Source organism: Oryctolagus cuniculus, chromosome 12, assembly GCF_964237555.1.
Source record: "Oryctolagus cuniculus chromosome 12, mOryCun1.1, whole genome shotgun sequence".
Classification (NCBI taxonomy): domain Eukaryota; kingdom Metazoa; phylum Chordata; class Mammalia; order Lagomorpha; family Leporidae; genus Oryctolagus; species Oryctolagus cuniculus.
In genome coordinates this window covers 1414884-1441432 of record NC_091443.1, presented here as the reverse complement: position 1 = coordinate 1441432, position 26549 = coordinate 1414884, and the positions used below count along the sequence as shown (strand labels likewise).

Sequence of the window (26549 nt, the reverse complement as noted above, 5' to 3'; positions counted from 1 at the left end):
GTTCTTTGCCCACTTGGGCTATCCATTACCAAGGGTGGGGAGTTGAAATGTCCAATTATTGCTTTCAATCAAGTTTTTCTTGCTTCTTCCATGTATCATGGTGCTTTGCAAAAACTAGATACACACATTTACAATTATTATTTATTTTTGATGAACTGACCATTTATCATGATGTAATGTCCTCCTTTGTCTCTTGTAACTTTTCAGTTCAGGTCTATTGTACCTGAAGGTATAGTGCTCCATCGTTTTTTGGTTACTGTTTGCATGGTATATATTTTCCCATTCTTTCACTATTTTAAGAATCCTCTGTGTCTGCTGACATCTTAATTATCATGGATCTCAATGTGGGCTCTGATTTTATCTTTCTTGGAATTTGAAGAGTTTCCTGGATGTGTAGATTGCTGGTTTTCACCAAGCTTTAAGGAAATTTTCAAAAATTATCGCTTCCACTGTTTTCTGCCTCTTTTTCTCTGCTGATGAAACTCATAGTGTGTGTGCATGTGCGTGTGTATGCATATGTGTGTGTTTGTGTGTGCACGTGTGTACATGTGTGTGCGTGTTCATGTGCAAGTGTGTGTGTGCATGTGTGTGTGTGCATGCAAGCGTGTGTGTGCTGTCCTCTCTGTGATGTCTGAGTTAATTTCTTTCATTTCTTATTTTCTTCTGTAAAACTTGATAATCTCAACTGATCTCTCATTACATTAAATTACTGAATGATTCTTCTCTGCCCAAGTCTGTTGTGCGTGTCTGGTGGATTTTTTATTTCAGTTATTATACTTTTCAACTCTAGAATTTTTGCCTGGTTCTCTTTCTATTACTTTATTGCTGGTCTCTGTCTGTTGGGACCTGATTCTCATGTTGTAGTTCTTCAGACCTGTTTTTCTGTAGTTCTTTGAGTTTGATAGCTGATCTAAATCTTTGTCAGTCAGTGTCTGGGGTTCGATAGCTTCTAGTCACTGCTTTAGTTCCTGGGTTTAGGCCATATTTCTTGTTTGTTTGCTTTTTTTTAACTAAAAGGTGCATTTATAATTTGCTTTAGTGAAAACGGAACATTTCGACTGTGGAAATCAGATTCTTACCCCAACCCATAATTTATTGTTAACTTTGTAATTTTTGGAACTAAATCTATAAATTATGTGTACTTTGTTGAGATTGATTATTAAAGTCTCTGCATGGCTATCTTAGTGAATTTGTTTTTTAAGATTTATTTATTTGAGAGTGGGAGACAGAGAGGGGGAGAGATGTTTCGTCTGGTGGTTTATTCTCCAAATGACTGCGATAGGCCAGGCTGGGCTAGGCTGAAACCAGGAGCCTGGAGCTCCGCTGGGTCTCTCACAGGGGTAACAAGGGCGCAAGCATGTGGGCCGTCTTCTGCTGCTTCCCCAGGCTTACTAGCAGGGAGCTGGGTTGGAAGTGGAACAGCCGGGCCTTGTTACCTATGGTGGCTGCTGGCATGAACTGCTGCACCATCATACCTACCCCTGAGCTGCCTGGAACCAGAAGTTGGTAACCTTTGTGTGGGACCTTGTGTGCGTGTGAGGACGTGCCTCCAAAACTCACTCGGGTTTCCAGCAGCTCTGAGGTGTCCACTCGCTTCCTGCTTATACAGAGCCTCAATTATCGTCCTAGCCAAGAACTCAGGACTTTTCCTGGTCTTTCCTGAGCGTGCAGACATCCCTGGGTTGGCACACAACCCCGTACATGTACATCCCAGGAATATGCTGGCATTATTCAAATTCCCGTATGGAAGTTTCTAAGTTTTAGTGGTTGTGTGATTTGTCCACGTATTACCCACTGTTCCAGACGCCATAACACTCCGCAGTTGTCACCAACTTCTTTCACAGTGCCCCCCGCCGGGGAAATGTCAGTTTTCAGTCAGTAAGTTTGAATTAGGTCAAATGTAGAGACCAGTGCTGCTGTTTCTCTTGACCCATGAATGGGGATAACATTCACCCAGTGACTTCTCAACAAAACAACCTGAACTGAAGAGTCTTGACGCAACGCGCAAGACACCACTCACTGGGTTTCACTTGCCGTCTGCTACACTCTGCTGACGGAGCCGGGCAGCGTAATGCAGAGCAGGTGACGGAGAGGCCTGAGAGCAGCCCCTCCTGGTGACCGAGAGAGCAGCCCCTCCTGGTGACTGTGGTCCCCACCTGGGGCCGGGAGGGATGGAGCCGTAGTATCTGGAGGGAGGCTTCTTTTATTTCCTAAAGATTCACTTGGAATTTCCGTACTTTGGATGGTGAATGAAGGAGAAGAACAAGTATCAGCTTATCTGGGATATTTTTTCCCACTGGTTACTATTTTAATGATTATTTTCTTTAATAAAAGAAATGCAAAATTCTTAATGATTACATTATGGTTGAGGTGTACATTTTAGCTTCAAATATTTGGTCTATGGAAAATAACTTTTTAAAAAAGATTTATTTATTTGAAAGAGTTACAGGGAGAGGGAGGGAGGGAGAGAGGAAGAGAGGAAGGGAGGGAGAGAGGAAGAGAGGGAAGGAGGAAGGGAGGGAGGGGGCTTCCATCCACTGTTTCACCCCCCAGATGGCCGGAACAGCCAGAGCTGAGCTGATCGTGAGCCAGGAGCTTCTTCTGGGTCTCCCACATGGGTGCAAGAGCCTAAGGACTTGGGCCACCCTCTGCTGCTTTCCCAGGCCTATTGGCAGGGAGCTGGATCAGAAGTGGAGCAGCCAGGACTCGAACTGGTGCCCATATGGGATGCTGGCACTGCAGACTGGGGCTTTAACCCACTGTTCCACAGTGCCAGTCCTGAAAATAACTTTTTCTGATCCATGAAACCTTGCTATAAGGATTCTTTGATTTCTCTAAAATGGCTTCCTTCCAATGATAAAAGTCCTCTTATTTTCTCTATGGATCTTCGTGGAAATAAACTGAAGTGAAATAACTCAATAATGTAATATCTTTTAGGCAGCTAGCCCACTTAAAAGAATTGAGCTTATTTCTTTGTCAGTAATAAAGATGGTGATATGATCATTTCAGAAAGGAACTATTAATACCACTTCCATACTCAGCCACACTCACTCCAAAAGTGAGATACAGAGGGTCTTCAGAAAGTCCATGCAAGTGCATCTGATAGAAAAACAATGCACAGATTTCATTTTTTAGCATTAAATAAATTTATCTTTTAATTCCACCATTCTACAAACTTTTTGAAGTATCCTCATATACTCATACTGTGAAATCTGCTTCCCAGAGGCTAGAGATGGAAGAATTCACTCATGTTACTAACTCTGCATTGAGCTCTAAGTGCATTGTTGTTCGTGCCGAGGACACGGTGGTTGGGCAAAACGGCACAGTCCATGTCATTGCTATCGTCAACTAAACTGAAGGTGTAGGTGTAGTTAGGTGGTGGATGGTGCTGCTCATACAGTGACCAAGATAATGTGAAAGGATGGAAGTCAACAGGTGTTGTAGGGTAGACAGAAGCACCTCTGATAAAATGATATTCAGGGGCCAGCACTGTGGTGTAGCAGGGAAAGCCACTGCCTGCAGTGCCGCCATTCTATATGGGTATCAGTTCGAGTCCTGGCTGCTCCACTTCTGATCCAGCTCTCTGCTGTGGCCTGGGAAAGCAGTGGGAGGATGACCCAAGTCCTTGGGCACCTGCACCCATGTGGGAGACCCGGAAGAAGCTCCTGGCTGCTGGTTTTGGATCCACCCAGGCCTGGCCTTTGCAGCCATTTGGGGAGTGAACCAACAGATGGAAGATTCTCTCTCTCTCTTTCTCTCTCTCTTCTCTCTTTCTCTCAACCTTTCTCTCTCTCTCTAAATTTGCTTTCAAATAAATAAAAAATCTTAAGAAAAACCCAACATTTAGGAGAAGCTCAAGTACCTAGAGTAAGGAGACAGTGGCCATCTGGGAAAGACGTCACCAGGTAGATGCAGACGCCCCGCAGGGGAGGGGCCTCACAGAGTGAGGAGAAACAAAAGAAAGTGAAAGTGAAAGTCGTAGGAGCTGAGCTTGGAGAGTTGACTGGGGCTGTGCAGGTCGGGTCTTCTGGAGTGATGGTCATTCAGAGTGGGGTTGGAATGGCAGGGAGTGGGAGAGGAAGGAATGGCCGACTCTGAGGGTGTGGTGTGCGTCCTGGCCCAGGGTGAGGATGGTCCGGGTGGGCAGCAAAGGAAATGATTAGGGGTCAGAGGTGGAGCTGACCCGGACGGGGCGTGTGTGGCTGCCTTCTGTCTCCTCTGTTGATGAAGGGGAGTAGAGGTGAGAGGAGGCAGAGGGGCGCCGAGGTTCTAGAGCTGAGAGAACGGTGCCTGGGGTACAGTGGTCCCACTGCACTGAGAGAGAGAGCGTGGTTGGTGCTCTTCCCGTGGGTGTTTGTGAAGCTAAGACTTGGTTATTTGCCTTTTGAAAAATTCATGGAAGAGTGTGTGTGTGCGTGTGTGTGTGTGTATGTGTGTGTATGTGTGTGTGTGTATGAGAGAGAGAGAGAGAGAGAGAGAGAGAGAGAGAGTCACATCCCTCACCTGCATGGACTCCAGAGGACGTGGCTGAGATTCCAGCCAGCGCGGAAGCTTTTCCTGCCACACTGGGGCACGGCGACCTCAGAGCAATGACCTTGCCCTCGGAGCAAGGGCGGGGGGCAGGAGAGGCTGCAGGAGGACTGTCCTCGGACGGAGGGAGCTTTCAGACCCCTCCTGGACACCTGTTTGTATCTGGGGCAAGACCTGGGTTCACATTCTTATGTAAAGTGTGAGGGTCCTCAAAAGTCCATGGGAGATGCGTATTAAGGAAAAAATGCAGTGATTTTCAAGAATTTGTTATGCCCAGACAGCTTATTTTTTCATTCCATTTTTCCAGACAGTTTTTGATGTCCCCTTGATATGACTAAAGACACTTGCGTAAACCTATTAAACTAGAGTTCCCTCAGATATGAAATAGATTGTTTTGAGGATTAAATGATAAATATAAACTGTTTTATTATCATGGTTTACTGAAAGTCTCAGAAGAAGTGCAATATTGATGATCTAATTATCTCTAAGTCTTGATGTAACGAATAGTTATCGAGACCCATTTAACGTAGGGTGCGATGCTAAGTATTGGAGCAGGCTGGATGCACACTGAAGACGCACAGCTCTCCTCCGTGATTTGTAGGCTGTGTCCGTGGTGCAGCTATGCAGACGCTCACACAGTATTTGATGGGATGCAAATGCGAATGCGGAAGAGCCGCTTGGAAAAAACACAAACATTTGTTGATCACTGATGATGTGCTAAGCGTTTGCTAAGTGCTTTCAGTGTGTTATGTCACTTAATTCTAAGAGAGAAATAAACAAAATCTTGTGAGTTAAATACTAATATGCCCTAAGGTGAAGATTCAACGGCACATGCACTCCTCGTCTGATACTGAAGACTCTTACTCTTGGCAAAGTTAAGTAATTTGGCCAAAGTTGTGAAGTGAGTAGTAGAGACAGACTTGAACACACAGCCTGACCCTGGTGACACTGATGTGACTCCTCACTAACTTGTTTTCTCACGGAGGCGTGAGGATGCAGAGGCTGCTATGGGTTGGAGAAGTCAAAGATTCGTGAAAGGGACAGGGCCTGAGAGAGTTCCTGAGTACAGGTGGACACAGGAGAGAACGGGTCAGGAACCAGCCGTTTCTATCTGCAGCAGCGAGGATTCGACCGTGGGGGCGCACGGATGGGAATTTGGCTTTGCTGTAACACTGGCTCAGTGTGGGAAGAAGTCCGTTGGATTGGTAACCTGAGACCAGCTCGTGGAAGCTCTTAAAACCCAGCCTGCTTCAGGTCACAGGAAGCCACTGCCAGAATTTGAATATCAGTTTGGGATTGTGTCAAGTTGGAGGAAAAACGCTAGGAATGGCAGGAGATGAGAAGACGCTGGCTGCCATCCAGAGAAGGGAGGCGAGTCCCGGACAGGTTTTCTGGGACTGCATTTCTGTTTCAAAGGATGAAGCTTCATCGTGTGCCCCCCCACACCCCCCCCCATGCGTCTCTTTCTCTTTTCTTTTGCGTGTCTTTACCCCTAATTATGGATGCTTGAAAGGGAAACTCACTTTAGCTACAGATCATGCGTCCCACCCTTTTTTGTTTTAAACGCACACAGCTCTGAATCAAGCGAAGTCCAGGCAGCTGCCGCCATTGCTCTCAGCAGGTGCCGCAGCGTGGACGGAGGCTCCGGTGTTCTTTGAGCTTTCCCTCAGCGCTGTGAGTACCCTGGCCCTCCTCGTCCCACTTCTGCCAGGACCTCAAGGATGTCCCGAGTCCCAGGGTGACTTTCGTCCCTTTACCTGGGCCAGCGTTGGCAGCCACCAGTGCTTTCTGGGTGGGTCTGGATGTCCCGCAGCTTCTGGAAGTGCCAGTGAGCAGAATGTATTTTTCCGGGTCTGTTGCTCCCCCAGGAGGCTCATCTGGACTTTATCACACACCAGAGCTGATGGCGCCGACACCTCTGCAGGAAGCACCTTCATTCACTGTGGTCAGCAGGGAAGGCCAGAGCTGGGGCCCCCTGGAGGCACCTTGGGGCTCGCGAACCCATCGGGGAGTGTAACTCTCTGGTTTGCCTCTGTCCCACAAGGAAACATTCCCGTAATTCAAGGGACGCTTTGGAGGGCTACAAAAGGGAACCAGTGAGGAGCTCTGACTTCCCTTTGCCCTGGAAGAGGAGCTGGGGTCTCTGGATATGAGGGACCCTGGCTGCCACAGCCTCTTAGAGAACTCTCACTGGGAGCTCCGTCCGCTTTTGCATTAGGGGCAGAAGATGGAATTCCATTCTCCTCTGAAAAACACTTTCGTTTTTTCCATGTCTTTAGTATTGAACTTTACATGAGTTATTTTCTACAGAGATTTATTCCAACAAGTAAAAGAAAGTGACTTGTAATCAGAGCAGACTGCCCCACGCGGAGGTGGCCCCGGCTGAGGCAGAGTGACCAGGAGTGACCACGTTCCGCCATTCAGTCTGTTGAACTGCCAGTGGGACACACTGGGGCCTGAATTTGGATATTGGCCCTGCAGAGCAGAGACACCCGGGCAGCAGCAGAGCGGGGAGCCGAGCTTCCTGTCTTGGAGAAGGTGCATCTGCCAGCCGCTGCAGGCAGCCACTGCACTGGGGGTGCGTGTCCAGGGCTCACGTGGGTCCTGCGTTGAGTGGCCACTTGATGTTAACCCCAGATGGAATTCCCAGCAGGGCCCTTCACTGCTGTGCTCCCCAGGGTGCACATGGTGTCTGACACACAGTAGGTGTTTTGGCTGAATAACAAATGTTTGGTGAGTTAGTGAACGATATGTTTTTATATAACTCTTATTTGTTGAATGTCATTTCATGTCTTACAGCAGCTTGGACAAGTGTGAAGGGGAGCATTCGGTTTTTACAGACAAGAAAGCTGAATGCAAAGGTTTCTGGGACTTGTGGTCAAGGCATGACACTGGACTCTTAGGCCAGGGCTTTTAAAACACTAAACAGAGGGTCGGCGCCACGGCTCAACAGGCTAATCCTCCGCCTGCGGCGCTGGCACACTGGGTTCTAGTCCCGGTCGGGGCGCCGGATTCTGTCCGGTTGCTCCTCTTCCAGGCCAGCTCTCTGCTGTGGCCCAAGAAGGCAGTGGAGGATGGCCCAAGTGCTTGGGCCCTGCACCCCATGGGAGACCAGGAGAAGCAACTGGCTCCTGCCTTTGGATCAGCACGGTGCGCTGGCCACAGCGGCCATTGCAGGGTGAACCAACGGCAAAGGAAGACCTTTCTCTCTGTCTCTCTCTTTCTCTCACTGTTCACTCTGCCTGTCAAAAAAAAAAACACTAAACAGAGAAAACATTTCTTATGCAAAGTTGGCTCCCAGGTCCCACAGGCACCCCACACAGTGGTCCCCAGGGTGGTGCCAGAGCCCTCCGCTGGGAAACACTCCCGTCTCCGATTCCCGAGGGCTCGAGGAGCCCCCTGAGGCTCTGGGCTCCCAGGACCACTCTCCTCTGTTTCCTCTCCACCCAGAAGGCGTCCAGGCACAGGACCTTCCAGCTGCCAAATGCCTGTAGGGTTGTGGCAGGGTCTCCTGGAGATGATGCAGGCAAGGAGCTCGCCAGGGCTTGGGGTGAGGTTTGGGTTCCAGGGTGGGGCCGAATGCAGGGTTCCGGGCTGGGGATGAAGGTGGGGTTCTGGGGTGGGCCCGAATGCAGGGTTCCGGGGTGGGGCCGAATGCAGAGTTCCACAGTGGGGCCTAATGCAGGGTTCTGGGGTGGGGATGAAGGTGGGGTTCCAGGGTGGGGATGAAGGTGGGGTTCCGGGGTGGGGATGAAGGTGGGGTTCTGGGGTGGGGATGAAGGTGGGGTTCCAGGGTGGGATGAAGGTGGGGTTCCAGGGTGGGGATGAAGGTGGGGTTCCGGGGCACGCAGACGGGACTACGGCTGGGGATGGTGCTTTGACGACGAGTAGAATGAGAGGCTGAGTTGTGCCTCGTCCGTTCTTCACATGGTGGTAGGAACTTGTGATACTGCACGAAGCGCAGTCATTACCCATTTTATTTCACGCCACAGACATCACAGCTGTGTGTGCTAAATGTGCAGAATAATGTGTTCTTGCCTTTGTGGCAGCAGCAAGCATTTGATTTGTTTTCCAATCGGTTTCATTTCACGTAAGAAATTTAAACACATAATCTTATTCACATCGATGCAAGTTCTTCCAGAACTTTCTGTGGGACGGGTGCCTTCTCGTGCCCCGAGGACTGGAGGCAGACTCGGCGCCGCCCTGTCTCTGAAGGGCTGAACTTCTCGTGGAGCACACAGCGGTGGCGTCCCAGAGGTCCTCGGTTCCGGCCACACCATGTGCTCGTCGTGGTCACCCAGCTGGTTACTCCAGTGCAGTCGTGAAGACGTGACCATGGCAGATAATACCGCCCGTGTTCCTGAATATTGGTAATGACTGCACTCCTCTGTGCTGGATATCAGTTTCGCTGGCTATAGAGCCATCGCCTCACATCCTCTTTATTTATTTATTATATTTTATTTTATTTTTTGACAGGCAGAGTGGACAGTGAGAGAGAGAGACAGAGAGAAAGGTCTTCCTTTGCCGTTGGTTCACCCTCCAATGGCCACCGCGGCAGCACGCTGCGGCCGGCGCACTCCTCTGATCCGATGGCAGGAGCCAGGTACTTCTCCTGGTCTCCCATGGGGTGCAGGGCCCAAGCACTTGGGCCATCCTCCACTGCACTCCCGGGCCACAGCAGAGAGCTGGACTGGAAGAGGGGCAACCGGGACAGAATCTGGCGCCCCGACCGGGACTAGAACCCAGTGTGCCGCCGCCGCAAGGCGGAGGATTAGCCTAGTGAGGCGCGGCGCCGGCCACATCCTCTTTCTTTAAATATCTTACTTAATGCTTCCAATATCCGCAAGCAATTTTCTCCTGAAGCGTTGCCGTCACAAAGGGGTAATATAATATTCAGCTTGGAATGGCATCTTCTTGTTACTTAAGTTCCCAGAGTTTCCTGTTCATTAAATTTCAGTCCTATTATTGGATTTTGTCTTGCTATTGGTTGTTCTGGATCAATATTCTCAGATTTATAAAACACTATTTAAGTGTGCAGCTTGGATTTTTAAAAAACGATTTCATGATTTCATGAGCATTTTCTTTTTTAAAAAAGATGTATTTATTTAAAAGGCAGAGTATTTAGAGAAGGGGGAGACAGAGAGTGTGAGAGAGGGAGAGGTCTTCCATCTGCTGGTTCACTCCCCAGATGGCTGCTGTAGCGAAGTCAGGCCAGTCCAAAGCCAGGGCTTCACCCAGGTCTCCCGTGTGGGTGCACGGGAACAGGCACTTGGGCCGTCCTCTGCTGCTTTCCCAGCTGCATTGGTAGGGAGATGGATTGGAAGTGGAGCAACTGGGACTTGAACTCGTGCTCAAATGGGGTGCGGGCACTGAGGCTGCAACTTTACCTGCTGCACCACAATGCAGGTCCCAATGAGCAATTTCTTATTTTTTTTTTTTAATTTTTTAAATTTATTTGAGAGGTAGAGTTATAGACTGAGAGGGGAAGAGACAAAGGGAAAGTTCTTCCATCCTGATTCGCTCCCCAGGTGGCCGCAGTGGCCAGAGCTCAGCCAATCCGAAGCCAGGAGCCAGGAGCTTCTTCCGGGTCCCCCACGTGGGTACAGGGGCCCAAGCAGTAGGGCCATCTTCTGCTTTCCCAGGCCATTACAGAGAGCTGGGTCAGAAATGGAGCAGCTGGGACTTGAACTGGCATCCATATGGGATGCTGGCGCTGCAGGCAGAGGCTTAGCCCACTACGCCACTGTGCCAGCTCTTATTTGAGTTTTAAGGTTTCTTCTGATCCTTGATTTCTCTCTTTGGAGTTACCATTATTTGTGTGTTGGATGCTCCTTGCCTATTTTCAATATCTGTTACTTTGTCTTAAATCCTTTTAATCTGTTTCCTTGTGATTAAAAAATGTTTTATCATTACACTGTTTTTACCTCAAGGCATTATTTGCCATATTTATTCACTTTTCTGTCTTTTCTATCATAGTTTTCATTTTCTTTTCCTAACCATTGTTACCTCATTTTTGAGGTTTGCTAATTCCTATGTTGTTTTCTCATAAATTATAGAACAATATTTCCATGTTGCATTTTCAAGTTATAACTTTAAGAAAACTCTTTAACTATGTATCATGTACTTTTTTTGGTAAAAACAAGTTGCAATAACAAGTTGTATATAAATTTCTGTATGTAGTTCACCCATATTCCTCAAATGGGAGCACCTCTCATAGCCACAGAGTAATGGCTGAAACCAGGAAATGTGCATGAGATTCCAGTGTCAATAACTCTGCATGCATTGTAGCTGGCGCCCCTCTTGCTGGGCTAGTCCTCTGCCTGTGGCGCCAGTGCCCCAGGTTCTAGTCCCAGTCAGGGCGCCAGATTCTGTCCCAGTTGCTCCTCTTCCAGACCAGCTCTCTGCTGTGGCCAGGGAAGGCAGTGGAGGATGGCCCAAGTGCTTGGGCCCTGCACCCCATGGGAGACCAGGAGGAAGCTCCTGGCTTCTGGCTTCGGATCGGCGCAGAGCACCAGCCGTGGTGGCCACTTGGGGGGTGAACCAATGGAAAAAGGAAGACCTTTCTCTCTGTCTCTTTTTCTCTCACTAACTCTGCCTGTCAAAAAAATAAAATAAAACAAAACCGTGCATGCATTGCTCCGTTTTCCTTCCCTGCCCCTTCCCGTCACAGCTCCAGGGTCAGCAGTCCTGTCTGAGACCTCCTCCAGCCCACGGGACCCCCTTGGGCTGTTTTCCTGCTCTTGACCAGACGTGTTTACAGAGAACTGGCCGTTATTTAGACTCTGCCTTGATTTGCGTGTGGGGGCTGCGTCCTTGGGATGAGCAGTTACTTCACGTTGTGGGTGAGAGCACACCCTCACGGGGGACGTGGTGCTGCGCTCAGCGTGTCACGCCGTCCTGCCTCACCAGTGGGCATTTGGTGAGCTGGTGTCAGCTGGGCTTCTCACCGTGACTTGTGATTTTTCCCTTTGGCGCGTGTGGGGCAAGATTCCTGGAGAGTGTCGACGTCTGCCGCTGGCTTTTCTTTCACCTGCTGGTATAGCATCCACTGCTGGTTCTTTGTGTTCAGCGGTTTTTCCTGTGGGGTTTGCCAAGTGATAGCCTCCATTTTCCTCACTCCTGCTTGTTAACTGAATTTCTACCAAGGAGCCATCCTTTCTCCTCTACTCCTTGGTTTGTATATATCAGTGTGATATGATGAGTGCTTATTCTATGGGTTATTATATAATCCTCTTATTTGATTGTGAAATCTCAACTCATTCGGCCATTAAGGTTCTCTTAGAATCAATCTCTGTCATTCCAGCAAGTTCTCCTTATTTTTCAGTTTCCTTCCTTTTTTTTTTTTTTTAAAGATTTTCTTTATTTATTTAACAGGTAGAGTTACAAACAGTGAGAGAGAGAGAGAGACAGACAGACAGAGAGAGAGGTCTTCCTTCCGTTGGTTCACTCCCCAAATGGCTGCAATGGCCAGAGCTGCGCAAATCTGAAGCCAGGAGCCAGGAGCTTCTTCTGGTCTCCCGCACAGGTGCAGGGACCCAGGCACTTGGGCCATCCTCCACTGCCTTCCCAGGCCACAGCAGAGAGCTGTCTTGGAAGAGGAGCAGCTGGGACTAGAACTGGCACCCATATGGGATTCTGGGGCCATAGGTGGAGGATTAACCTAGTGCACCATGGCGCCAGCCCCTTCTTACCTTTCTATTCTATGTTCTCTCTCTGCCTCACCTCTAGAGCCAGGCATGTCTCCAAGAAGCCCTGGATGCACTTATTGGGTGATGGTACCTAGAAACTGAGCTCTGGGCATTGCACATGTTTCTTGCTGTTGGGATATTTCTACCTCTAGGTCTTCTCAGTAGACAGAGACAGAGGTAGGACATAGGTGTGTGAACACACACACACACACACGTATCAATTTCTTTATTTACCTTTCTGTATAAAATCTGAGCCCATGCTGATCCCTCTGATTCCAATACAACCTCATCGAGTTAATGCTTCATTTGCAGCTCCTTTCTGTGACTGCGAGAGACCTGGCTGTTATTATTCCTAATTGATTTGTTTATTTACTCAGTCCTGTAATACACACAAAGTAATTTTAGAATTGCTAGCTCAGAGCTGCACACTGCTGTGAAAGGCAAATTTGTGTGCTGTCCTTTTTGTCTTTAGCTTTACATTTTGTAGCTGAAATTATGTTTTCTGAAGTGACTTAGGTTGGTTCTTTTTTCTTCTTTCGGTATTGTTCATTTGTTGTAGAGTTCAAGTTCACTGTAAGTGTTTATAATCCACGTGGGTCCCTCCACGGTTCTCTGTTTGATTATATTTATTTATTTGTTCACATGAGAATGTGGATCATTAACATGGTGCTGAGAGTTGGAACCACGCGAAGCAAAACAGAAAACACTCAGGGGCGCCTCGCTCACTCCGCACCCCCTCCACACCGGGCAGTCCCCCTCTTACTCTTCATCCTGGATTTCCAGGCACCTTCTGTAGGCAGTCACTGTAATAGCTTCTGATTTATCTTTTTGCATTTTTTCACAAATAAATAGATGCATGCACTTTCCGTCTCCTTCAATCTTATGTATTCTTTCCCACTTAACTCTCTCTATGTGTGTATATGTATGTGTGTATACACACAAATATATATATATATGTAAAAGTTATAAGTTTTGTACTTTTTTTTTTCTGACAGGCAGAGTGGACAGTGAGAGAGAGAGAGAGAGACAGAGAGAAATCTTCCTTCCGCTGGTTCACCCCCCAAATGGCTGCTACGGCCAGCGCGCTGCTCCAATCTGAAGCCAGGAGCCAGGTGCTTCTCCTGGTCTCCCATGCGGGTGCAGGGCTCAAGCACTTGGGCCATCCTCCACTGCCCTCCCAGGCCACAGCAGAGAGCTGGACTGGAAGACGAGCAACCAGGACTAGAACCCAGCACCCATATGGGATGCCGGCACCACAGGTGGAGGATTAACCAAGTGAGCCACGGCGCTGGCCCGTGACTTTTTTATAAAAGATTTATTGATTTATTTGAAAGGCAGAGTTAGAGAGAGAGACAGACTGACTGACAGAATCAGAGAGGGAGGGAGGGAAGATCTCCCATTTGCTGATTCACTCCCCAAATGGCTGCAACAATTGAGGCTAGGCTAGACCAAAGCCAGGAGCCTGCAGCTCTACCTGGGTCCCCCATGTGGTACAGGCACCTAGGCACTTGGGCCATCTTCCGCTTTTCCAGGCCATTAGCCGAGAGCTGGATCAGAAGCGGAGCAGCCAGGACTTGGGCTGATGCAATTATGGGATGCCAGCACCGCAGGTGGCAGCTGACCCCACTCCATCACAATGCTGGCCCTTCTACTGTGACATTTCAAGACACCTCTGTGCTGATTAGATGAGGATGGTCAGCATTTCTCCGTCTCTGACTTTACCTGATTGATGGGGACTTGGCGCTCCTTTCTGCTGTTTGCTCATAAATATATAATAAGTTATTGCGGACGCAGTCATCCACTGTGCTCTGGGGCACAGCACTTACTCCTTCAGTCGACTCTGGCTTGGACGGTCCAAACTCCACCCCGCCTCCCTTGCAGCCGCTAGTAATCTCTCTTGTGTTTCGATTGAGGGCTTTTTCTTAGCTTCCACATGAGGATAGATGGCACTCATCTCTCTGTATCTGGCTTATGTTGCATGAGGTGGGGTCCTCCAGTTCCAGCCGTCTTGCCCCAGGTGGCAGGAGTTCATTCTTTGTTACGGTGGCCTGGTGCACTGTGTGCTTATGCCACATTTTCTCTTTGCGTTCATCAGATGATGGGTACCTTGGCTGATTCCATGTCTCTGCTGTTGTGAGCAGTATTGCAGAAACCATGGTGGGTCAGGCAGCTCCGATATAACAACCCATTTCTGTTCTTCTGGCTGATGGGTTTTTCTGTTTCTTGGCTAATGTGTCCCCTCTGTACTGAAGAGCTGTGGTCATGGTTACTTCAGTCCACCTCAGTCCTACCCTGTGGAAATTCCTCTGTTGTGTCTCCTCTGAGGGGAGTCTTCCTATTCTCCCTCTAGGATATTCAGAGAAGAGGTTTTACGAATGTGTGTGTGTGTGTGTGTGTGCACGTGCTATCCACTAACTTTGTCTTTCTTGATTATTGTTATGAGGAATGAGGGTGGCACTTTGAAAAGCTTTTTTTTTATCATTATGGAAGTGATGGTTAGCTCTTGATTTGTAAAGATTTTCTTTTATAATTCCCCAATTTACAACTTCTTTTGAGGCTTAATAAGGATTTAAGGTTTCAGAAACTGAATAACTCACTGCTATTCATATCTAGCAAATCACATTGCATGGTCCCTCATTCAGCCGGTTGCAGCAGTGACGCGATGTGGTACGGACTGGCCGGCCTCAGAACTGACGGCAAACCCACAGTTCACTGCTCACGGGCAGCTCTGTTTGCATATTGTTCCCAGATGCTTGTCAGTCTCAGCACGTACCTTCAGAAACTTCTACCGTTGAGTGTAGACAATTGGGAGCCATATTTATTTTTATGGAGTCAGTTTTATATGGGGTGGAATATTATGTAAAAAATTAACTGAATACATATTTTTGATTGGTGCCTGTGGCGTTATAGGGCACCTCTATGTTTGCAGCCAGACTGGCCCAGCCTCTGCTCCGGTCTGAACCGATTTCCGTGGAAGCTCTCCTTGCTGTGGGATCCTTTGAGTTATCCCATTGGATGTTGTGGTACTGTGGAATCTGATGCATCAAGATTCTTAGAGAAAACACATTTTAATCTTAACTCTGTGTTGGCTTTCAAATGAAAACATTCAAGAGACTAACATAATGGGGGGAAGGGGTGGAACGGGTGGTCAGGTATGTGTGTGTGTGTGGGGGGGTTCTCCAAGGTTTTGGTGCTGGCTCTGCTCCAGGGAAGGCTGGAGATAGTAAATACTGTGTCTGTGTTCCAGTTCCCGGGAGTGTGGCGGCGCTGAGGCTGGCTGAGGGTCAGTGGTTTACTGGAAAAAGCTGCTTTTCCCTCTTGCCCTACGGTACTGCATACAGCACTGCTCCTCCCACTGAACTGTGCACACACTCACCAAGGATGTTGCAAAATGCAGATTCAGAGGTAGGACCCTAGGGTGCTGCTGGGTGGCCACGAACAAGGGCATGGCGAGTGGCTGCCTTCGTGTTGGGCTGACCGGTGTCAGGCGCCCACTTTGGGTTCTTTCTTGCACAGCGATGACGTTTGAGCCAGGGCAGTTCCCTCGTTGAACCCCAGCTTTCCTGGTCCCTGGGATGGCCCTGCTCCTGCTCACCCACTGCGGGCTCTCAGCGGTGCTGGGAACACCTGGCTTTGGTCTCTTGTATTCCTGGATTATTGATTCTGAGCATTTTGTGTGATAAAAATGTCCTGAACATAATAATATGTCCCTGGCAACGCTGGTTGCTTTGGCTTTAGAACAACTGTGCCCTTAAAATGAGCTGCCTTTTGTTTTTCCCTCTTTTGTCCCTTTTCCATCTAAGCCGTGATTATTTGGAAAGCTCCGGGAGTCGTGCCTGGCTGATGGTGCCCCATGCTGTTCGGCCGTGTTCTGGAAGCTTCCGTGCCACCCGCGCGCTGGCTGCATCCGTTCCCGGGATTGCAGCGAACGGTGACGCTGCCCGCCACCTCTCCGGCAGGGCTGCCTTCCTGGGCAGCCGCGCTCGCCATGCTGGGGGCCCCGGTAGTATCGAGCCAGGAGTCGTTCCTGCACTCTGATGGACGCCGCCTCTCTGTTGCACAGGCCTGGGTAGATGGGGCAGTGTTGAAAAGCCCTTTATTTCTCTGACTGCAGCTTTATTGATTCTCCTTTAGGAAGTTTTCCTCTTTGATCCCCTGACTTGTGGCCCGTTCTTTGAGTCAGGGTTCCGGGAAATGTAAGGTCTTTCACTGAAACCCTTGGCTGTGCTGCCCGTCTCCTGGCATCTGGGTGAACACGCTCCTTTAAGACCAGACGCGCACTGTGAGGGCTCGGCTCCAGCGAACCCAGTTCCAAAGGTTGGAGACCTTGTCACGGCTGCAAATGGCGGGGATGGAGAGGATGTGCTTGTGAGGCGATGCAGCCACACACATCGAGGGAGGGGGACGAGGCTGGGTGGGGGGAGCAGCCCCACCGGGGGCTCCAAGTCGGTGCAAGGCCATGAGGCCCGTTCTGCTCTGGGACCCAAGCTCTGCAGGACTTCCAGATGCAGGACCTGGGCAGGGAGAGCAGACCCACAGTCTGCGTCTGCTGAGGGGTTTCCATGATGCCAGAGTGTCCAGGCTTCATCGTAGCAATCTTGACACCCAGGTGGGAGGGCTCCTGCGTCCACACTCCCCACACCCAGGTGGGAGGGCTCCTGCGTCCACACTCCCCACACCCAGGTGGGAGGGCTCCTGCGTCCACACTCCCCACACCCAGGTGGGAGGGCTCCTGCGTCTACACTCCCGACACCCAGGTGGGAGGGCTCCTGCGTCCACACTCCCCACACCCAGGTGGGAGGGCTCCTGTGTTCTCACTCCCGACACCCAGGTGGGAGGGCTCCTGCGTCCACACTCCCCACACCCAGGTGGGAGGGCTCCTGTGTTCTCACTCCCGACACCCAGGTGGGTGGGCTCCTGCGTCCACACTCCCCACACCCAGGTGGGTGGGCTCCTGCGTCCACACTCCCCACACCCAGGTGGGAGGGCTCCTGCGTCTACACTCCCGACACCCAGGTGGGAGGGCTCCTGTGTTCTCACTCCCGACACCCAGGTGGGTGAACTCCTGCGTCCACACTCCTGACACCCAGGTGGGAGGACTCCTGTGTCTACACTCCCGACACCCAGGTGGGTGGGCTCCTGCACCCACACTCCTGACAAATTGGGTGGCCGGGCACCCTACGTCTGGCACACTTTTTCATCTAGACTTGGTCTTAAACCATCCTCTACTTAAATTCTGAAAAATCGGGAGGGTCAGTTTGGATCAAATGACTTCACCTCTGAAACAAAAAGGAAGTGGATTCTTTTTTCCTTGTAAGTTCGTGATTTTTAGTGGAAAAAATAGCAATATCACCATTTTATTCTTCTCATAAGTGAAGCAGGACTTCAGACTCTATTTGAGGGATGACCCCTTTTCAGAAATTATAGGCACTGAATTTATCACCAGCCAGTCCTCGCTGTCCATCTGCTAATTCTCCCTACACAGAGGGAGCAGCTGTCATTTCAGAAATGCTACAGTAGATAACAAGACGGGTGCGTTTCATTTTCAGAAAGTGCAGCGATTCCTGACTGCATCTCTGGTGTTGTCAACACAGAGATGCCAAATGGATGGAGAGACTGGAAGCGAATGGACTTGCTTTAAAAGGAGAGGCACTTCAGCGAGGTGCAGTACTACTGCAGTCCCTGGCAGCTGCACAGATCCGGGAGCCCCCGGAGCCAGAGGCATCCGCAGGCACTGCCGTCCCAGCGCCCTGCACTCACACACGCGTGGGGGGTCCTCAGCCACACAGCCTTGCGTGCCCACGGGGAGAGCCACCGCCTCCGGCCCTGTCCACGTCTGCTAGCTGCCCTGGCTTCCCTGTGTCTTCTCCTCACTTGGATGAACTTAGATGCCAACTTCCCTCGTGCAGTGAGAACATCTGAGTTCCAGCGAATTCTGTCGATGATTCCTTTGCATTTTGTTCTTAGATGAATTCTTTTCTGCTCAGCCCTACTGTCTACTGGTAGGTGTGCTCAGGTCTCCTGCTCCTTGAAGCTGATCTCAAGAGTGGGCGTTGGTCCAGCTGCTACGACACCCGCGTCCCACTGCTGAGGACCTGAGCTCAAACGTGGCTCCAGCCTTGATGCCGGCTTCCTGCTGTGATGTGCGCCCTGCACGGCAGCAGGCAGTGGTCCAAGTGATGGGGTCCCTGGCGCTCACGTGGGTGGTCCAAGTTGAAATTCCGGCTCCCAACTCTGGCCCCTACTTAGTCCTGGCTGTTGCAGGAACTTGGGGAGTGGGCCAGCTGAGAGACATGAGTGCTTCCCCCGCCCCCCCGACCCCGCTTCTGTCTCCCTCTCTGTTAAATAAATAATTAGATAGAGCAAGCACCTGAGCGCGTGACCGTGTGTCTCACCTGGGGCCCGTCTCCAAGGTCTTGTCCCTCTGCCCAGCTTGCGAAGCCACCAGATTATGTGTCCTGAGGAGCCACAGAGCTGTGCTGTGCCTCCCTGTGACAGGCGTGGTGCAGGTGTGGGTTAGTCTTGGGTGTGGACGGCATTCCACAGGGAGTTTCCATGGGGGTATTGAAGCCAGAGACTGTGTCACTGAATTCCCAGACTGGCTCTGGAGAGGTGGGTTCAGCGCATTCACATTTTCCCCACATGAGGACACAGATCCCCACACTGGTGATGGCTGGGAGCTGGGACCAGGTCGTCTCACCCAAGCCCCGGCTGCTTCCGGCTCCAGTGCAGACCCTGCGTGTCCTGTCTGGGGGCTGCGATGGAGAACTGTGTTCCTGCTGCGTGGTGACCCGGGGCCGTCCCACACAGACGTTGCCCTGCACTTGGTGGAGCGCAACACGGAATTGCTGCTGAGCGGACGCGTACAACACTCGCATTTTCATCTGCACAAATAGAAACGCTTTTAAAGGGCCTTGGCTGATTTAATCATGGTCAGTGTTACCGGGGGAAAACAAACTCTGCCTATGGCTGAGAATCCAGGTCAGGGCAGGGAGCGGCATCCCAGGGGGTTAGGCAGACCCGAGCCCTGGGACACGGCACCTGCAAGTGCCTTGATTTGAGAAGGAAATTAGTTGATCGCAGCAAAGGTGCTCGGGACAAGTCTGCACGCCCGCCCCTTCCCTGACTGTGGGCGTCAGAGATCCGCCTCACACTTCCCCTTCCTCCTCGGTCGCCAGGCAGAACAGATCAGCCTGTTTCTCGATGTCATTGTCGCTGAAAAGAGGAAGGGAGGGAGAAAAAGGATAAAACGCCAGCGAGGAAGATGCGCAAACCTACCATTTCTAAGTCAAAACATTGGAATGGGGAAATCGGGGATGAATGATTACTCTGAGGGTGTTCAGTCCCCGTGATGCGTGCGGAGGCTGACGCGCCGCAGGAAGCCGGTGGTTGAGGGTAATCCAGGAGCACACACGTGAACACGCCGTGAGCGGGGAGGCCGATGGATGAGCGAGCTTCGCCTCCGCTCCCTCTCAGGGTTTTCTCGGTAACCGAGAAGCTGTCCTCACCCCCCAGGCAGCTGTCCGTTTAACGGGGGAGGAAAGGGAAGTAAAATTAGCCCACTGGAAGGGGTTTTCAGAGTCTCTGATTGGGTGCTCCTCGGGCTACCACTGCAGTGGGCACGCGTAGAAGACAGTGGCCTGGGAACTCAGGACCCATCTCTGAGAGCCCAGCACGGATGACTCCCTGGAGGCTGGAAGCAGAGGCCTGGGGTGGCGGGGCTGGCAGGGCCGGTGACGGGGCGGTGGCGGCACCTGGCTCGGGAACCCTGCTGGGGAGATAGTGGCCTGGCAGGACAGGAAGCACCTCGCCTGGCTGTGGGCCTCTCGGATGACTCGGGCTCTGAGATTCCCGGCTCAGAGTGGCCGTCAGGGCCACCCCTACCCAGCTGGGCCACCTTTGCAAATCCGCCTGGAGCTCCGAGAGCAGACACCTCCTTTCTCAAAACGAGGGGATTATGCTCTTGCCCCCTTTAGGTCTGACACCCTGTGATGCTCTCTGGAAGGAGGCAGGCTTTACCACGTCCTGCACAGCCCGGGGCGGCGGCAGTGCCCTAGGACAGCAGATCTGAGTGTGAGAGGCAAACAGGACCCAGCAGATAGCCTGCCTGTGGTTGTGAGCGCCTGGGCCACTATTCAATCATTGCTAAGCTCAGTCTCTTCAGTGAGGTGCAACAGTATCTGCTTCATGGTTATGGGCCGCTGGAACAGCACATGCAGCACACCCAGTGTGATGGATGAGCCAGAGCGCTTATCTGTGGGACTGGCGGCCGCAGCCCGGAGAAATGACTGGATTTTCCTCCGTGGAGGTGGCGCTGGGGAACACTTCCCAGACCCCGTTCTGAAACTCCAGCAGTGCAGTGTTAAGTCAGACACCGTGAATGACCACGGTCCTTTGGCAGCGTAAGGGTGGATCTGCAGCTCTCCGGAATCCACACCGACGGGCAGAAGTCCGAGGGAAGCGGGACTTGTTGTTAGTTTGTCTGGTCGAGCTTCATTGTCTCAGGTTGTCTTCCTCTAAGCATGTTTTTGCTTATTGTTTTCTGCTCAGTCACAGGTGCTCGCTGAGCGGGGAAGACCTGAACAGGCAGTGGCTGTCTCCCACGGCTCAGCGGCAGCCCACCGTGTACCACGCCAAAGGCCTCCTCCTCTACCTGAGCAGCATCGGCCGGCGTCCCGTGGTGAGTCGCTGCCCACCCCACCCCGGCACCCTGCCGGCTCCGAGCTGCTTCCTGCCACCCTCCAGGAGAGTGAGCCCACACGTGGCAGGGTGGGGGTGGGGATGGGGTGCCGCTGGAGTCCTGTGGTGAGTCTCTGCCCACCCGGCTCCTGCCACCCTCCAGGAGAGTGAGCCCACACGTGGCAGGGTGGGGGTGGGGATGGGGTGCCGCTGGAGTCCTGTGGTGAGTCTCTGCCCACCCGGCTCCTGCCACCCTCCAGGAGAGTGAGCCCACACGTGGCAGGGTGAGGGTGGGGGTGGGAGTGGGGGTGGGGTGCGGCCGGCGTCCCGTGGTGAGTCGCTGCCCACCCTACCCCAGCACCCTGCCGGCTCTGGGCCGCTTCCCGCCACCCTCCAGGAGAGTGAGCCCACACGTGGCAGGGTGGGGGTGGGAGTGGGGATGGGGTGCAGCCGGCGTCCCGTGGTGAGTCTGCCCACCCGGCTCCTGCCGCCCTCCAGGAGAGCGAGCCCACAGGTCGGGGCTGGCACAGTGCCTAAGGCACCCTTCGGGGCTCTGCATCCCACATTGGAGTGCCTGGGTTCGTGCTCCAGCCCAGCTCTCCATGCCGGCTTCCTGTTATTGCACACCCTTGGAGGAAGCAGGTGATGGCTCGAGTCCTTGGGTCCCCACCACCCACTTGGAAGTCAAGGATAGGGCTCCTGGCTCCTGGCTCTGGCAGGCGTTTGGAAAATAAGCAAGTGGAAACGAGATCTCTCTCTCTCCCCCTTAAATACCATAGATTAATATTTATAAAGGGAAAAGAAAACCGGACTTAGGCACAGCCCTGGTGTGAGAAGCTCGTGTGGGGCGGGGGAGTTGCCTTGGTTTCCTGTGGCTGCCACAGCAGACAAGTACACACGGCACGTCTTAAACACCGGAAACCGGCGCTCTTTGCTGCTCTGTCTGCTCGCCGGAGAGGCCGCCTTTGCCTCTGACGGGTCCTGGTGGTGGCAGCACTGTTGCTGCTCCTTGGCTGTGAGACCCCCCCCCCCCAGACTCCCCCGTCCATGAGGCCGTCTTCCCTCTGTGTGCGTCTCTCTCTGGTGCCCGTTTCTAATAAACGTCACTCAGTGCGTTAGGCTCAGCCCAGCTCGGCAGGGCCCCGCTGTGGCTTTAGCTCTAGTGCAGGGAACGGATTTTCAAGCAAGGCTGCACTCCCAGGGATGAGGGGTTGCAGCTCCACGAGGCACAGTTCATTCCACAACAGGGCAAACCTTGGGTTCAGTGTGCACTGCTGAAAACTGAGCCAGGAATTTTACTTCATGCCACTTTCTTGGTCTTTACTTGCCTGCTTTTCAGTTATTGGGCAAGGAGGAAAATCACACACCTGTTGAGTAGCACGTGGAGAAATCTCCAGGTGTTCCTGTCCACGTGCCAGGGCTTAGTGAATTCTCAAGGCGGTTCTGCCGCGGTGCGAGGTACTCACGTGTCCAGGGTTTTCTCCTAAGGCTGCTGTGCCGTGGGATCGACGAGAGAAACCCGAGACTTCGGCTCAAGACAGGAAGAGGCACAGCCAAGTAGCCGTGCAAATGCTGGCTACAAAGTGTGAACACGCCCGTGGGTGCAGCCGGGAGTGGGAAACTCACAGAATTCGCCCGCTCAGTCATCTGTGCCGTGACCGCCACCACTGTGTGACCAAACGGTGCACCAGTGACCGCTGGGAGATGGATGCATACGAGGTGCACAGGCTGACTTAGCCTCGGAAGAGATGAAGCGGCCAAATGTTTGCCAAGAGGCCACTAGAAGTGCCACAGCAGAGTTTGATTCCACCCTGGAGTCCACCTCCCTCCAGCGCGCGACCTTTGAGGGTCCCCAGACCAATCCGGTCACTGATTCTCTAGAAGCCGTCACAGAACCCAGGGTGCTGCCGTACGTAACCATGGCAGCCGGTGCAGTGAGGCTGTGCAGGAAAGTCACAGAGGGAAAAGGCTGGATGGCGGGGTCATGGAGCAGCAGGTTCAGGATCCTGGGAGTCCCCTGTCAGGGGGGACGTCTGGGCAGGGCTTCCCTCTCCAGCAGCAATGCGGTACCAGCCTGAGAGCCCCCCCGCCAAAGCCTGGAGTCCAGGACTTTTACTGGGGATCTGTTAGGTAGCCCTGAGGCCCCACGCGACCGATCCTAATAACTGCCTCTCTAGAGGTCAGCCTGCTACCCGGGAGCCCGGGGTGGCCACTGTCACTGCTAGCATCGGTCATCTGAATGGCCCACGTCCTCGGGGAGACAGAGCCCACTCGGATGCCAGGGAATACCCCAGGGGTATAAAGCCTGCTCTCCGTCTCCCACCAAGGGCCCCGCCCTTCTTTGAAAGGTGCGCCGCACTCAGTAGGTCACCCCCCATTGCACTGGTGACGAAGCTGGCGTTTTCTCCCTGGGAATACTGGGTCTGCACTGGTAAGGTGGGTGGAGTTTCCATGGCAGCTCCCTCCCCCGTGGCTGCCAGGCACTGCATTCGCAGCTGGCCGCCGCTGGGGGCAAGCTCAGGAGCTGCTTAGCAGGGCCCCCTCTCAGAGGGGAGGCCCGGAAGGGGAGCTTCAGCCTCCGGGAGGGGACAGAGACTCGGAAGGAGAGAACCGTCTCCCGCACATGTAAACCCACACGCGTTCCGCTCACAACAGAGCAGGAAGCCTCTGAGCTCTGACAATCTCTCATTGAAGAGTGGAACGTTTATTTTAAAGCGTGACAGGTGAAAGCCTTGTTTAAAAATATAAATAAACATTAATTAGCTACCAACATGACAGCCGCAGACGTGTTCCCTGCTGGGACCATCTGAGCGGTGGGTGAGAAACAGCTGAGCACTAAATGCTGTTCACGGTGTCACCGAGCTCTCCGGCAGGCTCAGCGTCACCTCCCAGTCACCCACAAAGCTGTGTTGGAGCAGCCCCCTGCCGGCAGCAGAGACACTGCCACTCACTCAGCTCCCGGCCTGTCCAGCCCCGGGGGTCTCCACTGTGCTGGACTGACTTAGGGCTGCATTGTCGGGATTAGCTGTAGCCGACCTCTGTCTCGTGTACGGTGTTTTCTGGAGTGCTGGGAAGTCCCTCCTGCGGTTAGGATGTCACCTGTCCTAGATGCCCCTCAGGTGGCTTCCTCCTGCTGCGCAGGGTAACACAAGTGCCCAGCACCCGTGAGACTGCGGGGCCGTAGGAGAGAGTGCCCAGGAGTTGCTCAAGACCAGAGAAGCCGTTCAGTTCGTGGGCCATGTGGCCGTATTCGCACACTGTTTCTCCCACCCATCTGCCTGCCCGCCACCCATCGTTCATTCACCCACCCACCCATCGTCCAGCCATCGTCCGTCCGTCCATCCTCCCTGCCACCTCTCCGAGCCCGTATCTGTCCTCTGCTCATCCTTCTGTCTTTCCACCCACCCTCCCATTTGAGAAGTCCTCCACCTGTCTCTCCATGCACACAGCCTGTGTGACATCGGCGTGCTGGGGACCAGGGACAGAGGAGGATTGAGAGATTGTCCTTTTCTTGGAGGAGCTCAGTTTACTTTGATGGGAAGGGGGGTCAGGTCTGCAAAGAAACCGGTGCGGTACAAAACCGTAGCGAAGGCTCGTGGGAGGTGTTGCTGGGACACAGACGGTTGGGTCACTTCATCTCAGGATTCTGGGAAGGCTGGAGGCTGGAGGGGCCGTCTGCTTGAAGACGGCTGAGCCTTTCCCTCTGTTTTCACACAATCTGTTAACTGGGCTGCACCTGCCAACAGGCGTGGCTTTCAGAGCTATTATGTTGACTGGAAGATTCCGCGCGCCAGTGACAGCATGCTCTGAGCCCCCACGGATGCGAGGCGCGAGGTCAGGACAGGTGACTGTTAAGATGGGAATTAGGGCAGTGGTTGCCCCGGGAAGGGGATCGCGTGAAAGGGCGTCGGGGCCATCAGACTCACTGAGTGCGGGTGAGATCTGCGCTTTTCACCAGAGGCACACACTTAGCTAAATGCAGACAATTAAAACCCAATAAAAAAGAGCGAAGTTCTACGGCTTTAAAATGAGACTGGAAGACAGAGGAGGCCGCCCCCAAAACACCGACTGGCATGGAGAATACGCGGCAGGGCAAGAGGGACATCTGTGCCCAGGGCAGGAAGACTGTGAGACCACCGGCCTGCGGAAGACACCAAGGAGAGCCCGAGGCGCAGAGGGGCCGCCCACCAGCCAGCAGGGGGCGTGAATCCTGGGTATGGAGCTTCCTGCTGGAGGCAGGGGGCTGCGTGGCCTCTGCGGTGGAGTAAGAGCCCAGAGGGCGCGAGGCCAGGGAGGCCAGGGCAGCCCTGTGAGGTGCCACATGGCCGCTGGCCTGGCCCCGAGCCGCCGTGAAGAGCTGGGCTTCAGAACCGGGCCGCGGGATCGATGCGGGCGCTCTTGGCGCGCCGTGGGAGCGCGTGGTGGTGAAGGGTTGCACTGCTCTTTGAAGGGCTCATTGATTTCCTTTTACAGCACACACAGCCCGGCTGCCTCCCGCCGCGGCGAGGGAGCGCGGGTTTTGGTTGTGTCTTTCTCTGGGGCCCAGTGGAATAGCATTTTTAGCTACTTAAATGATTTTTCTGGTCTTATTTTGTCCCTCAGGCATGTGTTTTTAGCTAATCGGCTTCTTTAAAGAAGAGGCACAAAAGGAGAAGGAGAGGGACGGAGTGTCCCCTCCTGAACTATCGCCAGGGCCACGCAGGCCCCGCACTCGGTTTTCTCCGGGTTGTGCTCCTCAGAAGGGGCAGAAGAGCAGTCGAGTTTTGCTAATTTTACTTATTTTTCTTGACTCACGCTAATGTTCCTATGTCTAGGACTCCCCTCTTTCTGCATTTGAGGATACGTCAGGGCAAGAGTAGCCCAGAACTCTGCGGCTGCAGGCCGGGGACCCATGGGGTTCTGGCTGAACTGTTAAATGGAGTTCTGTGTGTGTGTGTGTGTGTGTGTGTGTGTGATTCAGAACAGTCCGTGCCATCAGCGTAGAGCTGAACGCTCCTGTCCCAGGCTGCCACGCTTCCTGGGTGAACTTCCGTGGAGAAGTGAAGGGCACTTTGCCCTTGTGCTCGGGGTCCTGTAATGAACGCCGTGTGGCTCAGGAGCTGGGGATCCAGGGTCCTCTGCGAGCCGTGGTGGGGGCTGGCAGGTGTTTCAGAGGCGCCTGACACACTCGCTTCTTTCATTTCTCTTGGGGTGGGGGTGGGGAGGGGTAGAGGGGCGCCGTTGTCTGGATCGGGGCTCCCTCCAGCCTTTGGGAAGGTGGGTGGTTGGAAGTGAGGGAAGGAGGGGGGGCAAGAGGAGCTGACCTGTCCGAGTCCTGTCCCTGGGAGGGGTGGAGCCGCAGGGGCCCCGGGAGTTCAGGGAGAGCGTGCTTGGCTGCTGAGACCCGTTTTCCATGGACCTCCTGGGGTGTCCTCTCCGTGCCCGCTTGGAGGTCTGAGGGCACCGACTGAGTGAATGGAGCGAGGCAGCCATGGTCACAGCAGGGGCCAAGTGGAGCAGGGCGGTCATGGTCACCAGCAAGGCTCATGGCTGGAGGGCTCAACGCTCTAGTCCAGGGCGCCGGGTGAGGGCGGGGCAGCCAGTCCTCAGGGACAGGAATGGAATGGTGAGACGGAGGCAGATGAGGGCAGACCTCCGGACGTGCACAGGGTG

General features: G+C 52.8%; 1 protein-coding gene across 1 annotated transcript in view; it reads left to right on the top strand.

Annotated features, from left to right (window-relative positions):
* Positions 1-26549, top strand: part of AGBL1 (AGBL carboxypeptidase 1) — a 636726-nt gene that overhangs the window by 321458 nt on the left and 288719 nt on the right. Inside the window, exon 19 of the mRNA XM_070053460.1 lies at positions 20769-20898. Within this exon, the coding sequence (XP_069909561.1) occupies positions 20769-20898 (130 nt within the window). The remainder of the gene's footprint in view (positions 1-20768; positions 20899-26549) is intronic.